The sequence below is a fragment of the Acipenser ruthenus genome, chromosome 8 (genome assembly GCF_902713425.1).
Source record: "Acipenser ruthenus chromosome 8, fAciRut3.2 maternal haplotype, whole genome shotgun sequence".
NCBI classification, from domain to species: Eukaryota; Metazoa; Chordata; class Actinopteri; order Acipenseriformes; family Acipenseridae; genus Acipenser; species Acipenser ruthenus.
This window is the reverse complement of record NC_081196.1, coordinates 13718665-13737584: the sequence shown is the minus strand read 5'-3', so window position 1 is coordinate 13737584 and position 18920 is coordinate 13718665. Positions and strand designations below refer to the sequence as shown.

General features: G+C 39.7%; 1 protein-coding gene across 5 annotated transcripts in view; it reads left to right on the top strand.

The window, feature by feature from the left end:
• The first annotated feature begins 692 nt into the window (after nucleotides 1-692).
• Nucleotides 693-18920, top strand: part of LOC117405689 (stromal interaction molecule 1-like) — a 58045-nt gene continuing 39817 nt past the window's right edge. For 2 of the 5 annotated variants that reach the window (XM_059029518.1, XM_059029517.1), the window contains exons 1-2: nucleotides 702-2555; nucleotides 15599-15729. In XM_059029518.1, coding sequence (XP_058885501.1) covers nucleotides 2429-2555; nucleotides 15599-15729 — 258 coding nt within the window. In that variant the 5' untranslated portion in view covers nucleotides 702-2428. Of the gene's footprint in view, nucleotides 2556-15598; nucleotides 15730-18920 lie in introns of all 5 variants that reach the window. The other 3 variants (XM_059029515.1, XM_059029516.1, XM_059029519.1) reach the window with 3 other exon arrangements.

Below are 18920 nucleotides of genomic sequence, written 5' to 3'. Positions count from 1 at the left end.
TAATGATCTAATTATACCGTACAGCAATATAACTCTGTATTCAGATCCTTAATTTGGTGACAAGCTAAATATATCACTCTTTTAGGACCAGCTCTTTATTGTGATCAGTTTTCTCAGTTTCTTTGTTGGTCATCAAAAAGAGACTCCACAACACAGTAACTTTGTAGTTTGCTATGCTTTCACTGTGCTTATTATACCACACATTTACCATGCTCTACCATACTGGTCTGACAATCAATGTGCTTGCCTGAGCTTTCCCAAACAGCTGGTTTCACTGAGGTAAATTCTAGCAATGTCCTGCACTGGTGTTCCATGTAAGAACATAATATATCTGCTGGGTGCCCAGTAAGAGGTGACTATTAGTCACCAGCAGCTGCGGGAATTTTCTGTAGGGTTGCAACCTATACATCAGAAACAACTGGCAGTGACTGTTCTGCCAAAGAAAGCGAGCTAGCAATGTTAAGTGCACTTTCTGGGCACCAATTATTAATGCTCCTTGTAACAGGAGCTTGATAATTAACTTTAATGAGTTATATTATAAGGATTGTTATTTCAATTGGCGTTGTGACCCAAGAGGATAGAGATTTTGGCATCTCCATAGGGTGGTTAACTCGCAAATTCTAGCCGACATGGCAGTGAATCCTGATGTGTTAGTGATTATTTTATTAGTCCTGCATCCTGTGTTGGAGGATGTGAAAATTAGCACAGCAGGATATTTGTTCTCTGTGTGTTGAGTCCTGCATGTGGTGCATTTGAGCCCAGTCGATTTTCAAAGAGAGAAGCGGAAAGACGTTACTCCTATACAGCAGGTGGCGCTGTGGGAGCAGACACCACACCAAGGCTTCTGCGGTTTTCCCGACACAGACTGAGACGGAGGAGGTCCTTACTGAGTCGAAACTGCAGTAGAGCCCTGCAGGAGTTACAGCAATTCAATTAGGGTTTGGAGAGCGTTTTTATTAGAAATAAATAGCTATAGATAAATTTGTTGTTACTGGAGACATACGCTTTATCTCGGATTGTTGTAAGCCAAGGGGCCTACAGAATTCAGCAGGACTGGGAATGGTTTAATATTGGCCGTTTGTTTTCCGCGGTTGGGGGGAAACAGAGTTTAGCAAGGCAAGGGGCCTGTCAGATCTGCATCTCCAGAGCCGACTGCACAAAATAACCCCAGCTGGGAGACCGGACAGACGCTGATCAAACAGCAGCAGATACAGGGAATCGTCGTCTCGCTTGGATTTCGCAGCGGGATTGAAAAGGAATCCTCCGGTGTGTTGGGACCTACAGAAGACAAGGGACAGATGTATTAATACGAGCACAAGCACAGTCACTTGATTATAAAACAAATCATTATAAACCAAGGATCAAGGGTACAGTTAAGCGTCATAACCAGGATATATCCCAAAATTGAGAGCTGACAGTGGACAAGAGATCCAGACGATACACCACAACGTATGCGTGAGATCTTCAACAAAATACGCCTGCATTTTCCAGTTGTCCCGGACCACGCAATACATTGCTACAGTCGAAAGCGCATTCGTTTTGCAGCGGTAGGCTGATGAGTTTTTAGTTAAACATGTGCGGAATAACATTAACAATAACAAAAAGAAGCAGCAGCAGCATTAATAATATATTCTCTCCTCTGGGCTGGTAGTGATAACACTGAAGCACGGGCATCGGTATAATTTGAGGGCTGAAAAGGAACCTAAAGCAGGCTTGTTGAAGGAAAAATAGGCTACGTGGCCTTGCCAAAAGCACCATTCAATATATTCTATGATTTGAATACATTCTACCAGTGTACTGTTTTATATATATATTGGTTTAAAGCATATGTGTAAAGTTAATTAAAAATTAGAATTGTCATCTTCTGGAATTAAGGTCCAGCACCAGAATGCCAAACTCGAAATTTGCTTTACAGTTTTTCGTTTTTAAATAAAAGCGTTGACAAAGCAAATTGTATGTTTGTCAACCAGATATTCACTTATAACACAGTACATACCGTATATATGAGTTACATTATAATTCGTTGAACATTTGTAAAAGATGACATAGCAAAAATAGTTTTACGGCAACAGTATATTTGTTATGAATAAGTTAAACGTGTTTATATTATTTTTTGAGGAAACGGATATTTAATTAACCAAATGTTAACTGTGCAGGATGGGGATCCGATTTTAATTACAGCTGTTGAGTATTTTTGACTAGACTGCAAAATAAAAGTTGTTTTTCTGGAACTGAACGGATCGAAAGATCCCCTCCCTCCCTTTGTATTGCACGGAATCAGTGCGATCTAATTTATTTGATCCATACGACGAGAAACCCCCAGGAAGCATTGTGTTGCAACTAAAGCCTCGCCATCTTATACTTTTTAACCCCGCAACCGACATATTTATATAGGGAACTCGATATATAATACACTGAACGCAACATCATGGATTTCAGCAAGATGGTCACCGTTTGGATCGTGTGTTTGTGTCTCTTGAGTGAGAACTGGGCAGAAAAGCCACAGCAAGGAGGCCAGCACCAAGCAGAGCAAGAAGCAGATTCCTGGGTCTCAGGTAAGCAAGCACAGGCGAATCTTTATTTGCGTGAGTGAGGGTGGAGTTCATCAGCTTGCATGATATACACAGACACACACAGCACTGTGAACACTGATATGGGGGATATATAAACCCAACTCACAATTCCGTTGTCAAATTTTCAATGAGATTGTTTTGCTTATACAGTAGTTATACTACAAATAGAATATACATGTTTAGGTAAAACTACTTGTTGTATCTTCCGCCTATAATGAGTAATAATACAGAGCCCAGTGTGCGTGTTTTGTTGCAATAGGGTAGAAACTAAATCGAAATGGTTTTAAAAACGAGTGTATTTAGTCTAAATTGAGCTAGGTTTGTGGGGCAGCTATCTTGGCAAAGATTAAGTGTGTTGTGCGTGCCTGTGCAGGGTTGGATGATTTGGCTATTTTGTTTCAGAACAGCGGGGTAACGCGATTTAGTTGGTTCCAGTGTAGTAAGGTCCAGTTATGCAGTTTAGGACAGTAAGTGCTCATATTTGGAGCCCTTACCTGTGAAGAATGCTAAATAAGGCGTTTTGGTCCTGCGAGGCATTGCACTGAATAATCAGCGCGATAGGGCGATCTGAATAATCTACACGTTTAACCTGAGAATAAGACTCTGAAATAATGATCAACAGTTGTAGTAGACGTTACTCAGTAAACACATAGTTTTGAAATTAAGCATTTCAGTGAGTGAAGTGTAAAATCTCTTTATTTAAACTAGCATTTATTAACACGGTTTTAGTATGACTGCTGTAGAATTGGAACATTTTATGGTACTATTAAATATGAACTTTTGAATCGTGTGGTGCATTCACACATTTACTGCCTGGCAGGCCGTTTTGAAATTGGCACACGCTGATATTTTTTAAATGTAGCCCATGTTTCACATAACAAGACGTTTAGAATGTAAACACTGTTTATAAAAATAAAACCTATTTGTATGGAGTTTACAATCCAGCCATTTGATTACTAACGTTAATCCTAGATAAATACTGCACTTGTAATCCAGAACATTCCGGAGGCAAGTACGTCATCAATCTAGTATTGAATTTCGAAGGTCATTTAACTGAACAAAAGCTTTTTTCCCAGTGAAATGCTCCAGTCAATTTGCCATGAATAAGCCGTTTGATATGGCAAAGCCTCACACACCCCTGAATTCAGACATGCCCTGATAAATCAATGCTCATTATGCCATTGGTACTAGGTGTCTATGCATGAAGTGAAATATGTTTCCTGTAGCCAATAGACTCTGTACATGAACAGGACTTTTAATCCATTGGAGACCTCACAGAAACACCAGCTTCAAAAAGTTGTGTTAATGGCTTAGTCAGGGAGCGCTCTCACAACTCTTGGCCAGTGCTCAGCCTTTTTCTTAAGGTTAATCTTAGTGGGCAGCGTACTGTGGACAAGTGTTGAACTTTTTTTTTTTTTTTTTTACTCTATTGTATTGACTTTGGTAGCGTGATTTGATTTAATTTCCATAAATGATATATTTTTCTTTTATAAATTATCATTTAGGAATCACAAATCAATAGGAGTTAGTTTAAAACTAGTTTAGAAACTAACAATATTGTGCTACTAGGACTAGTACCTTTTGAAACCAGGTAGTCCTGATGTAAACTTGATTCAAACTTGCTAGTCCTTTATGTGAAGTGCCTAAGTTGGAGTCAACAACAGTTGGGGTCCCAAAAAATAGGCTTAGATTTTATTTTGCTAAAAAAATAAACAGTTATAAATTTAGATTTACTCCCCCTGAGGACAACTAGTCCTCGTCTGATTTAATTCGCCTCGGGCGAGCGTGGATTTCTAACCCTGGATTATCCTTAATTGACCCTGAGTGTGGTGCCATGTGATTACAACTGGTGTCTTTAGGTTATTTTGAGTTTATGTGCTTTAGGATTGGAGAGAATTATGGTTCTCTAGGGGAGTCATTCCATGTCAAACAAACACCTTTTTTTTATATAAATAAACTCGTATTTAACTGAAATGTATAGGCCTATACACCACAGAAATGTGGAAATATGCTAAATATCACAGACCAAACCGTTTTGGCCTGTCCTGATGTTTCTGGTTTACTGTCCGTTTCGCTGATATCAGATGTAACTATGACTGCTCCTGATTAAACAATGGCCTGCATTGGTACATTAAAATGTATCTTATTTACAATAACTTTAGGTTTATTGCTGAATAAAACCTCAACGCAACGCCATCTTGCTGGTTTGTTTACAACCAGGTTTGTGGTCGTTAAGCCCGTTGCTAAGCAAATGACGCATTGACTTTCCTAGCGTATTACTTATGTTGACGAAATTGATGATTGGTCAGTAGCATGTTGGAAAGTGAAGCTGGGAATCGCACTACACAGATGATGTAACCACAGTTGGCTCTATTGCTGTAGGTCACCATGACCTACTTTAAAATAATATTGTCACTCATTTGTTTCTCAAAATTGTATGCAAATAACAATTGTCTCCTTTAATTTGGAAACGGTCATTGATTTTGAACTTTGAAAAATAAACTCACACTGTATCTGCAGTAAATGATCATCTTATAAAATGTCATTGTCGCTTAATTAGTATGAATAAGAGAGGCTTATTATTATTATTATTATTATTATTATTATTATTATTATTATTATTATTCCTATTTAATTCAAACTCTCAGCACTATTGAAGTTATAATGTTTCCACCCACTTACCAGTCAGGAGGACTTAAGATGGAAGGACGACCTTTTTTTCCTGCTGGTGGAGCCTAAGATCTGGATTCGATACATAATTGAAGCCTAGCTCCCTAACACTGTGTGGAGAGACACTGCTCCTACCTGTAGGTTTAACCTGGAGTGGCTCCGTCTACCAGCATGAATGATGTGTTTGGTCACTGTGCTGAAGGAGTACACTGAGCTGTGTTCTGCTTCCTAAGGATTGAAGAACACAAACAGTTGTCTGTAAACGTGTTCAAATTGAACTGGGCTAATGACTTGGGGCCCAATGCCATTAGTTCTTTAAACTTGGAGTGGTTTCCATATTCAAGTATCATGTTGCAGGTTTAATTTCCCTGGTTTAAATTTGATATGCGAGGTAGCTAATGGCAGATAGAAGGACGTTTTACAAAGTATAAGTATGAAAATAATGTAGATTTACAAGTTCAAAGAACAGCTTGTTCAATATTAATATATTTCGGTTTCATTGTATTGGGAGTAAGTATTCATACCAACTATAAAAGCACATTTCTTCTTTATTCAAGAAACATTTGGTGAACATTGATACTCAATGAATCGTTACACCCCTGTTCATGTGTGAGAATAGTACTGGTGAGAATTTAAATTGAGGATTATAAGAGAGACATTGAAAGGAAGCTTTGTTGAGGGTGTGAATGTTCTAAAGTGAAAACACCCGTGCATGCAAATCATTGTGTGATTCAGACGTATTCTATGTAGTATGCAAATATCTGTTTTAGACAGGAGGCAGACCATTAACCTGAATGGAAAAAGGAAATGACACATATGTTTATTTACAGTACAGCACCTTTTTCTTTTATAGTCTCTTAAATCCCCCAGTTTCTCCACTTCGAACCCTTGACAACTAGTCCATGTTTCCTTACAGTCCCCTTGCTGTAAAAACCATTCTGTTTTCATCCTTCGGCCCCTTGGTCCTCTACTCGAATCACTAAGCCTCACAACCTCCTTGTTCTTCTTTTTAAACCAGTTGGCCTCAGCACCTACCTGTCCTTCACTCTATTATTGGGCTTCACTGCCTCCTAATCAGTCAGCTGAGTGTTTGTAGGAGGAGACGCTGCAGGTTCCCTGACTGTGGTTCATACCAGATGAGCGGCTTCCTGGTTTTGGTGCAGTGCAGTAGCAGCATGTCTCCAGGATTCAGAGGGAACCTGTCTGCAGTACCAACCTGCTTATTGGGAAATCTACTGTGAGACCAACCCGGTTGATAATGGCCTGAGCTTAAAGTGAGCCCCCTTAACACTTTAGATTTTTCCGCTAACAGTTCACATTTAAATTGTTATTGTGTTATAGAAAGAAACACAGTGGGGTACATGATGCCTGATGTTTAATTTCGAAAGACAGTTGCAGGCCTGCTGAGAAACCCATTCTCAGACTCGGATGCTTTTGTCAGGTGCGTGCTTGCGGTATGTTTGCAGATTCTCGTGGGGTTTTAAATAGCACCTATTTCTGAAGCTGCAAAACCCAAGTTGCTGTGTTTTTTACCCCTATAAATAGCAGTGTTCAGATAGTCCCCTTTTTGTCTAAAAAGTCAGCTGTAGCTTCATGTACCTCAAGTGGCAGAAATGGTTTAACTATAGTCAGAAATATGCATGTAAAATAAACAGTAAACTTTGTATTTAGACAAGTCTTTTCCTGTAGAAAAATCTAACAGCACTCTACTGAAGGTCTACTCATGATTCGTTTTCTGATACTGTATTCCAAATGCAGTATGTTCTTGCTTTAATGATTAAAGATGTCTAAACATTTGAGAATATGTGCAGCCTCTACATTTCATATCCCTCCCTACCCCAAATGAGGCTTGAGTCTCTTGAATCCTATAGCAGTGTAGTAAAAAAAATCATTAATAAATAAAAATACATACAGTTGGGGATTTTCAAGTCTATTTTTAAACCTTCCTGTGACATTGATTTTCCTGTTGAGTTTCAACTGAACTTGATTTGCACTACAACCGCTATAGCCCCCCCCCCCCCCCCCCCCAGTGCTTTGGTATACTATACCGTGCTCCGTACACAGCAGCGGCGCCATATAGAGTTGCTATGTAGAATGCATGCGAGTGACATTTAATGTACAGTACTCACACATTGTCAAACGGTTTCTGTTAACAGAGAGGAAAAAATCAAACAAACACAGTGCGTGAATGAGCCTGACGAACCTTCGAAGGTTTAAAACTACCTTCGAATTCCTGGCTAGAGAACAAACATTCGAACACAGCCCTAATACATTGCAGACTTGGCAAATATATACTCTTATTTTTTTGTTCTGTGTAGCTGACTGCAAGAGATTGGCAATGTGTCCACCACATCTTCTGCTGGGTGAGCCTGAGGGCTAAGTCTCCCTAAGCGATCTTCTGTATGGAATTTGCAGCAAAGTGCTTGTTGTACTCACACCTGTAGTTGATCCTTATACAGTCAAACCTGTATTAAGAGACCCCTCAAGGGACAGTCAAACAGTGGCCTCTTAACACAGGTGGTCTCTTAAGAGGGCTATCTTTTATACCCTGTACTTCAATCCTTTGCAAATTTCAATGCCTGTGACTGAATCAAAGGCCGTGATACAGGTATGTGTCATTTCGTTGCACCCTGAACCCAGTACCAGCATAGGGCATTGATTTCTTCATTGCTGGTGGCTCTTAAGTCTTTTTCAATCGCTGTGCACCTTGTTTTCATACTCTCTTAACAGTTCTCCTTTCCGTTTCAAAATGTTCTGTATCTGCGTCTTTCTAACGCTAAATTTTTCAGGCACTTTCTGTCTTTCCAAGTTCAATAACTTTAATTCTGTCATCTGGGGTGAGGACCTCTCGTTTCTCCATTTTTTCTCTTTTCCTTTACAAGAGAGCGCTGTTGTTTTATTGTAACGATCTGTGTGTTTGTGTTGTGCTGTAATTCTTGTATTCCCGCTGTTCTGCTATGTTTCCTTTGTACTATAATTCTGCTGTGTATGTGTGTTTACGTGCTTTGTGTGTCTACGGGGGGAGCTAAGCTGTAAGAAGGCGCTGCATGCCGTTCAGTGTTGTTGCCATGGTTCTTGTGTTCCTGTATTGCTGCATCCTGTGTGTGTGTAAGCTGTGAAGCTGGCAGAGCGGTGGACTCTGGCGGGTGTGAGAGAGTCAGAAATAAACGATTACTGGAACCAAGCGTTCTCTGTTTTCTGCCTCCTATCTAAAATGTTGGAGTATGTTTATTAATTACAGATAAAAGCCTGCTAAAATGGTTTCTGAATACAGGTTTTGAGTTCATTGTTGGGTAAGAGAATTGTGGTCATTGGTCGCGTTAGACAGGTGGTCGCATGAGCAGGTTTCACTGTACTTGTCTTTGGTGATCTCTCAGATGAAAACAAGATTTGTATTCACCAAGCGTCCTGGATGACAGACTAATAAAAGCAGCCATCACTATTGAAGTCACTTCACTGTCTCTGATTTGCACTGCAGAATAGTCTGTATTGTTGAAAGTGGTGCTATGTATTGCAGAAGGAAAACCACAAAGTAGAAGTCTGTTTTAACTGTCAGAACTGTGGCCTGCCTGTCCTCATCAGCAAGGCTGCTAAAATCTTGCACTTGTTAGATAAGACAAGATTACAAAAATGCTCTTGCCATTATAGCGAAGGAGCATTTGGTTTCCGTCAGTGATTGCTACAGTAGATTAAGTGGACCAATGCCAGGCTGTCAACAAAATGACTGCAACTTGTGATTTTTCACATAACAACCTGAAACTTGGTAGAAAGTCACATACAAGCAAGGTCTACAGCCCTATTCAAAAGATGTTAATTTCTGTCAACGGAACACTCGGTAGCCATCTGTTTTCGGCAGCTAACTATCGTTTAAATCCTTAAAGATTAACGAGGACACAAATTGAACACATTTTATTGACAGTGTGTCACTCAAGGTAATAATTAAAGTAGTACAGTTTGCTCTCATTTTCGTAGATCTTCAGCGCACTTGACCTGCTTTGCAGCGGCATTTCAAATGCTTTTTGGGCTCTCTATAGCAGACATCAGTGGTCGGCAAATGGCAGAGGCCTCCTGGCAGGGCTGTATCAAGGGCTGAGCGAGAGCAGAACTTCATTTTAATATTACCGCAAGGGGGCTATCATTGGGGATTCTCCGTATGACCTCCATATATTTCTTGCGAGTAAGCAGAAAATTGAGTTTTGCAATATCGATTCCAAAGTACAGTACTTGCTGATTGTGATTGTACATTTATGCCTCGCTATGGTACTGGAATCCGCATATGATAGACAGGAATGCAGAATGACATAAAACACAATTCAAAAGTAGCATACGTTTTTATTTTAAATGCATCGTTGCTTTATGACAAATTTTATGAGAAATGACACTTGCGTTCTGCGATCAGCTTTAGACCCCCAGGTGTGATGGAGGTGACGGCGATACATAGGCAGTCCTCCAAAGATTCTTGTGTCCGCCTGTTTCGTGCATCTGTTTTTATTGCATTCATTCTGGAATAAGCCGCTTCGCATGTGTAAGTAGATCCAAACGTTGAGAGCACAAACGGAGCCAGTGAAAGTTGTCTGGACATATATATAGGATGATTCCAGATTTGCTTTGTTAATGAATTCAGTTTTCAGCAACGACTATGCCTGCAAATATACTACTAGTTCTAGTTGCTGCTTCGTTGATTGCAGGAAGCATTTGCTTTGCATGGGATGAGAAATCGCCATCGGGGTTGATTGAAAACGGATCACGGATAAAAACGATTACGTACCTGGGAATGCTGAAGTTGTCAAAGCGAGTGCGGCTGCCTGCGGGTCATTTGGCCCGCCGTCAAATTGAATTGCCGACCGCTGGCGTACGTAATCAAGCTTTATCCCTCCCTTCCCTCTCTTAATTTGTTTTTCACTTGTGGCGTTTGTATGTTATGCAAAAAAAGCAAACCTTTAAATGTGGATACAATTGTACAAGAAATCCCTTTCATGCTACTTCTTTTATAACTTTTATAAAGCTGCTGTTACCCCAGTATCAAAGCCTCCTGTAGAAACCATTTAAGGTAGTCACTTCTTTTTTGAGGGGTTAACTTATATGACTTTTTTTTTTTTTTTTTTTTTATATATATAAATTTCGTCGTCTCCAATTTTTTACCCCGGTTTTCTCCCCAATTTAGTATGCCCAATTATTATTTATCTGTATCCTCGGCTCACCGCTCGCAACCCCCCCCGCCGACTCGGGAAACGGCGTCTGGAACACATCCTCCGTAACGTGCTCCTGCCAAGCCGTCATTTTTCGCACTGCAGATCCACTGCGATGCCACCAGACCTATAGTGCCGGAGGACAACACAGATCTCGCGGCTCCACTGCAGAACCACAGGCGCCCTATCGGCCACAGGGGTCGCTGAAGCGGTGTGCCGTGGATTCCCCTGCTGACCTAAACCCTCCCTACCCGGGCAGCGCTCAGCCAAATGTGCGCCGCCCCCTAGGAACTCCCGGTCACGGTCGGCTGTGACATAGCCTGGATCTCCAGGCTATAGGGCACATCCTGCACTCCGCGCGGAGAGCCTTTACTGGATGCGCCACTCGGGAGCCCACGGTTGACATTTGATTGACCTCTGACCTAATGTGGCTGCCATATTGAGTGAGGTCTTGTGAGTAAGTTTTCGATAGACACTTTGTTATTGTCACATGTTTGGTACACAGCTGTATTGTTCGATTCTGTCAGTTCCATTGCAGATGGTGTCCAGTAGAAATCAACCTCTGGTCCAAAGCACTCCAATCCGATATAAAATTCACCTTTGATTATTCTGCCGGTGGTGCTTTGTTTTTGTTCATGAAAACTCCTATTTGTAGTTCCATTCACTTTCAGATTGGCTGTGGATGAAACCACCATCATGTAGGCCTACTGTACAGAAGTTCAGCCTGCCAATTTATTGTCAAGAAACAATGAAAAAGCTTTAATCATATCCAGATGCAGTTTAAACAAAACACTTGGTCCTTTCATGCCTAATTGCTCCTAAATAACCACAATATGTTTTGGCTGAATTGAACTGTCTAAAGTATTCAATCATTTCAGCATTAGGACAGTTTTAACGATTACATTGCACAACTGTTCCAGTACTTTCCCATGAAGATCACTGAGAGCTTCTTGATCACGTCTCACAAACCGCAGTTCAACGTAGCTACTTCAGGTTAACGTTTAAGGTTAGCCTTTCGGGTAGTTTGTCTGCTTTTGTGGCTCTGTTGCATCACCATCAACAGGTAGCTACAAATGACAGATAATACTGTAAGTGACAGAACATTATGCATTTTTGACTTTTTGCATAGGAGACATAACATTGTTTGCAAATTGTAGAGCATGGTCTAGAAACTAATGTTATCAGGGCTTGAATTTCAGCGCGGGATTGAGGGAATCGCGCATCTTCCAAGTTCCCTCATATCTCTAACTTTCAGTGCGGGAAAATACCACTGAGATATTTTAAGACACCAAGCTACTGTATTTTTCACCCAGTTTAGAATACCTGAAATGCTACAACAATCTCTAAGGAAGTGGGTGTCAGTGATGAAAGCACTATGAGCCGCATTCTGAGTAGTTGTGGTTAAAATAAATAAATAAATAAGTGGTGCTGGATATTTTAAGTGCCGCGAGACTTTATTCTCTCGTACGTGATTCTCAGCCGCTATCTTTAAGGATTATAGAAACTCAGTACACTACAGTAAGTAAACAGTTTTGAAAAAAAAAGATGACATTAAGTCTATCTAGGTGTTTTGCAAGCGGTGACTTTCGCTTTAACCGGTTATACATCTAGCATATTATTAAACATTTTACCACCACTTTAGAGTTTATATGTTTAAAATTCCCATCCCTAAAAAGCACCTTTTTCTTCTGCTGCATGCAAAAACTTCACGTCAGACAATGGCAAAAACAATGGAGAGTGTTCTGTCTCATGGTGATGAACAGCTGTTAGGTCTCCTGAAAGCAGCTTATTTTAAAGCAATACCAGTGTGAATGATGATGCAGTAATATATATATATATATAGTTTTTTTTTTTATATGCAAAAGTGCCTTTTCTTTAACCACCAGCACACAAATCCCCCCAGGACACAAAAATTAAATTCAAGCCCTGGTTATACATTTGCTGTAGTTAACTGTATTTAATATCCTTCCCTTTTGAAAAAAGAGTAGTTGTTGTAAATGTTTCTCTGATACAAACCTGTATAGATTTCTCATCAATATTCTCTAATCAAGTTTGTTTCCTGATTATCAAGATAGCTGCATAAACTGCTACACCTCTGGAGTAAGTGGTTTGAATATTTGGGAAACCATGGAACTCTAATAGAAGTACATGTACTCCATAGTTGAAAAATGGGTTGATGTACATGGCTTGTAAGTTACATTTTTAAATAGCTGCAAAATGAGTCTGCTCATTTTTCACTTGGATGAATTTAGACTGTTACATGTGAATATACAGTAAGGGGCATGTGGCGTGGAAGACAGTAGTCATCTGTCAACTGGGCTAGTCAGCACGGATGGATGGATTTTGTAAATGGTTTTTAGTTATTGGACAGTAAGCATCTGTGTGTTAGTAATATTGGCACACCCATAAGCGGAACAGTGCATGCTCTGTGAGTGTTTTAATATAATCAACACAAACGCAGTCCCCATCTAATGGTATACTGCACTGCTTTTTAGTGCAATCATTTACAATTTCACTTGATTTCAGTTGGTGTTTTTAAAGGTAGTTCTTTTAAATTCAGCCACATGCTTGTGTGCGTAGTGATTATTGTGTTTGTCTTGATTGAGAAATCTGAACACTAAAGTAAATAAAGTATGCTGAACAGTTGAGGTTTTTCACTGCTGATTATCTGGGATGTGCCTTAGATAACGAACAGTACAGCATAGTAACCTTGTATTCTGATCACTAGTAAACCCCTAAGCAATGTATAATACAGTACTTGTTTGAGTGACTGGCAGTGCAGTGATCCCCTTGGTGGAAGCTGTGAGAAGGCTCAGGTTTTCTCCTCTTATCATGCAGTCTGCTATGCAGTGATCCCCTTGCTGGAAGTTGTGAGAAGGCTCAGGTTTTCTCCTCTTATCATGCAGTCTGCTATGCAGTGATCCCCTTGGTGGAAGTTGTGAGAAGGCTCAGGTTTTCTCCTCTTATCATGCAGTCTGCTATGCAGTGATCCCCTTGCTGAAAGCTATGAGAAGGCTCATGTTTTTTCCCTGGCTGGTATTGATCGTATGCTTTTCCAGCAGGGTTCTGGAGTGATTGATCAGGGCTGCTAACAGCAGAGCACTCACACCTCCAATCACAGCTGTTTGCTTCCCCTCGCCTCTCAGTGCTGTGTTAACCCCTCAGGTGCTGGGCTGGAGGAAGACTGCAACGTTGCTGTTCATGCTGTTATTTTTTTACATTGTTGGAGAAAGCTCAAACTGCAGAGCTTTTTGAAGGTTGAAAAGAAACCTGAGCAACTACTTTTAGTAGTATAGTTTATAACATAGAAATGTCTTGGTTTGGTTTAAGCTATAAGTATACAATTTAATATTTGTATTTATATTATATAAATATATATGTAAGTAATGTACAGTCATACACAGGTTTATAGAGGATGCATGTTCATAGAGTACTGTAGTTATTCAACCAATGAACATATTCAGAAAATCCTCAAGCCCCCCCCCCCCCCCCCCCACCCCGAGTGTATAATGTACAAAAAATAAAGTATGTCTACATTTCTACTTAACAGCTGATTAATTAGAAGCAATGCGATTCGTTCATTCTGTCATTATATTTGGTTAAAAAAATATTCAGGCAGCATTAAATATGAAAAGTTATTTGCTAATACTATGCCAGTAGAAATACAGTATGTTTGACTTAATTTGGCAGAAATCCTGATAGTTAAGCTGAATTATCACTTTTCAAACTGATTCCAGGAAATGTCAAATTGAACCTGTTAAAGCTCTCCTTTGATGTTGTGATATTTTTTGTTTGCATTGTAGATTACTGTACACGTTTGAATAGAATTTAAGCCAGACCCATTTCATCAAAGCCATGCAAATAAGAAGTACAAACAATGTTGCATGTAATATTGACTGTGACTAAGAGTACACAAGTTCAACAATATGTACAGCAGGTTATGCAGTTTTGGTGCCATGTGGCAGGGTTCGACACATACTGTTGCCTGGGGCAACCAAAATTCAGCATCAGGAAACTTGAAAACGGAGCCAGAGAGAATTAGTTGCCCGAGCTGGGCAACCACAATTTTGTTCATTATCAGATCAGAACCTGTCTAAATCTAAAAACAGAACTTAAACTGACTTCTACTGCTCCTCTCTCGCTCCTCAAGTGGTGCAGTGTGTGGAAGGACATGTTTGCTGACCCTGTTCTGCAGAATCGATTTCCCAACCTGCTCCACCTATAGATCACTTATAGGTGATCCCTCTCTCCACAGCGGCATGTGAGAGAGGATTCAGTTGTATGAAGCGAGTGGAAAGTGACTGGAGGTCTTCACTTTCAGTCGACATGCTTTCAAAATTAATGTTCATATTCATGAGTGGACCAAGCCACAATAAATATGACACTGCAGGTGCAGTTAGCAGATGGTAGAGAGCTGGGGAAAGGGCTCGTTGGCCAGATTATATGAAAGTCTGAACTGATGCTGTATATCACAAAGAAATGTTCAATGTTTGTTGGCCATGATAAGGGTGTCTGCTTGGTAAATAAATAATACATTTTAAGAAAATAGCAATTTTCTTCTGGGTGCCCTGCAGTGTAGAGCCCTGCATATGGACACATTTGAATACGAGTGCATTATATGAGCCATTCAAAATGTGTTAGGCCTGCTCTGTAGTCTTTACAGTATGTTTAATGAATGTTTGGTTCAATCATTAACAGTTCTTGGAGTAACACTCCTCACAAACTACACGCTGGTAGGTATTGGGGCAGAGAGTAAATGCAACTGTGCAGGTGGTCAGAGAGGGTCAGATGTTCCATTTCACTTCTGTATTTTTTCCTCTGACCCACAATTTGTGGATGGTAGGGTACTGAATTAGTTTTGGGATCTCTGTACGGTATGAAAAATGTCCACCTTTAAACATGGCTGCCTCCCCCTTTTTTCAATACCAACCTCTTTCAGCATGACCGTAATGAAAAGCATTACTATACAGTAAAACACACGTTTGATTTACTTTAATAATCGTGTTTTAACTGTACAGTGTATTTCTAGAGAATGCATGCAATGAGCAAGAAAGTATTATCTAAACGGGCCTTTTTATACATCTAAATGGAATAAAGGACCAACAGTGCCTTGACCATGTCCCTGGCAGCAGAGGCCTTTCTAAGTGCCTCCTCTCTCTTTTGCAGAGCTGTGCCGCATTGATGAAGTTCTGTGCCAGGATGAGGCCGCCACCCTGAGCTTCGAAGCTATCCGCAACATCCACAAGCAGATGGACGACGATGCCAATGGGAATGTGGACGCGGTGGAGACCGATGGGGTGAGTGTGCTCAGCGAGGAGGCATCCACGCTGTATTAACGAAGGCGTCCCATTCAAATCATGGAAACTAAATTTGCATTGGGTCAGTCTGGCAGCTTTTCTGCTCCTGGTAACCTGAAATTGAGTCTGGTCACAAATTAAACTAATTTTGTGCTGTTTTTTTTAGTATTTTTTTATGTATTCTGCTTAGAGATACATGTGTAAAAACACGTTATTTATGACCTGAGGGACCTTGCAATACTTCCTGAAAGTTGTTTTGAAAAATATTGATGTTTGGGCAGATTACAAGACATTGTTTCACCTGAGTGATTGCAATGACATAGTACACGTTTATTCTCAGGGTCTTCATAAGCAATAATGGACACTACTCTCAATTTATTTTCTCAAAATAAATATTTAGAAATAAGATAATAGTTATTCATTCCATTATTATCAGTAATAAGGAAACAAACTTAACTGATACATTTAGTTCATGAAATAGTATATGCTTATATCCACTCATTTCTTGATATTAAAACATATATATTAAAACACATGAGACAGAATAAATGTTCTAATATAATTAAGTCAAATACTAAATACTAGTCAAATGTTCTAATATAATTAAGTCAAATACTTTTTTATTAGTTCTAAACAAGTTCCTGTGATTTGTTTCTGCTTTTGTCTCTGCCTGGCTGCTGTAATCTGTCTCTGCCCTTTAGACACCAAATGCCCCTCTCAGTGACGGCACACAAAAAAAAAAAAAATACCAGGGAGTGAACTTCAGTCCCTCCCCTATCCACTGATATGTGTTTCAAGCCTGTACTGCAAAGTACGGTGGCCCTGTAAGTCATCAAAACAAAGTGCTTTTTTTATCGTGTTTACACAGTCGTGGTCCTAGAAGTCCACTTCAGTATGATCGTGCTAACACGATCCCGGTCCTTAAAGGGTTAATACAGTACCTTATCAAAATGTATTCGTACAGAAATCATTTGATCTACGAGGAAGAGGAAGCTCATCATTTAATTAAATTAAATGGAGTACAGTATAGTGCAAGCCAACGGACAGTGCTGCATTGTAGTTACTGAAACCAGCGACAAGCGAACAGAAAGCAGATGTAAGACTCTCTTAGCCTGGCAGTCTGAATATGAAGAGCAGTTATGACAATTAAAGACTCGGAGCAAGATCAGTGGCTTTTTTAAACCAGCTCTCTCTGCCTCTGAACAATGCGGCTTATGGACAGTATATATTTTGACCGTTGTTGGGACATTATATTTTATTTGTATTATTTCATTTTTTGAGTTTTCAATTAATAGCGCAGGGATTCCAAACAGTAAACTCAATTTCGGCTTATCTGCATTTTTCACTTAATTCAGGTTTAAATCGGTCCCAATCTGCATGGATTAACGTGGGTCTACAGTATAGAGAAGATGACTCAAGACCACTAGTATGCTAATGTAATATACTAATGTGTATCTGTGTCCATTTTGTATTATTGTTTTCAGTATAAGACATCAAAACTATTAAATTAGTTATCCTAGGGTAGGCTTAAATCAACTAATATAGAAATATCCTCCAGCAACAATTAGTCATTTAGCAGCTTTCATCCAAAGAGACACAGAGACTAGGGGATCAACTATGCATCAACAACTGCTGGTGCAGAGTCACTTACAATAAGACCTCTGCTTTTACGTTGCATATGAAGGACAGAGCACAAGGAGGTTAAGTAACTTGCTCAGGGTCACACAAAGCGAGTCAGTGGCTGAACCGAGACCTCCTGAAATTTCATTAGAACCACTAGCATACAGAACTGACTGGTTTCTCCAACGGTGCTGTGCCATCAATGTGTACCATACTGTCCCGATTTAAATGACACTTGCTTACTTTTACAATTCTGTGATGAGCGTTTTTGGTACAGTACATCAGAAAATCTTTCTGTGGTCTTGAATGTCACTATTTACTATTCCTAGAAGCTTGACTCCATTATACTTGCTTTGCTTCTCGTTTCTCTGTTTCTTCTCACATTCTCTCTCACCCCTGGAAGCAAGATAATTAAGAACAGACTTCTCTTACCCTGCTATGTAACTGGATCCGGTTCTGGGGTCTGTCCTGAGGCTAATACCTTGTTTCCCAACTTTTTAAACCAAGAAAAGTTTGTTTAGTCTCAAACAAATTGTTGTTTGCACATTCCCGAACCTAAAACCTAGATCCTTGGCCTCTGGATCATTTGATACCCAAATGGTTTTAGGCAGGTATGTGGAGACAACAGGGTCTCAATTTTACATCTTCTTCACAAATTGCCTGGCTGAACTTAAGCTTGTATGTTTATATTGGTATTGGTCTAAGAATAAGCCATGCTTCTAAACAGCAATTCAGTGTGTTTATTTAACTAGGATAGGAACCCATTAAGATATCTTTGTCAATGTTTAAGGGTTGCCGGGCAACATTGTCTGTTTAAAAATAACTTAACAAACCTATAAAGGTACACAGTCTGCATGAGCTTTATATTTTTACAGATAAAAGCAAATTAAATCAAAAGTTGGAAAAAGAAAGACGTTACAATCAAATGAGAGAGGGATGGTTTATATTTCAAACCGTTATTCGAGCCCCAACTATGAAAGTTGGACTGGCTCAAAGTTCTGTACAAGTTAGGTTTAACAAGCTGTACAGTCATACAACAATTCAGTTGCATAAAAAAGTAAGAGCACACAAACGCAGACAGGCAGCTGCTGCCATCACAGTTGGGTATTCTACACTGCTCATTTTTATGTCATTGTAGTGTGCTTGTTACATTAGCTGTTCCACTTGAAGTGGGCTAGAGTTTGCAGGGGTGAAAGTTTACAGGGCTATTTCAGTTCTGAACAATGGGAGACTCTCAGAGGTCAGATGTCATCCAGCATTGACGACACTCCTCTGCATGGCAGGTGCTCAGAGTAGCATTGCTTTCATTAAAACAAAACAAAAAATTTACAAACTACACCGTGTAACAATTATTTTATTTTTTTTTGGTTCCTGGGTAGTAAGTGTTATTTCCTAATTGCTTATGCCTCAAAAGTATAGAAAATGGCTATTATTCCCCACAAACTTTGCTTTTGTGACCAGGACAGTGATATTTTGAAATTTACCTATTTCCAATGAGAAAACAGGCGAATTTGTGTCTTTTCGTTCACAAGTCAGAAAAAATGAATCCAAATTAACATGTATTTATACTA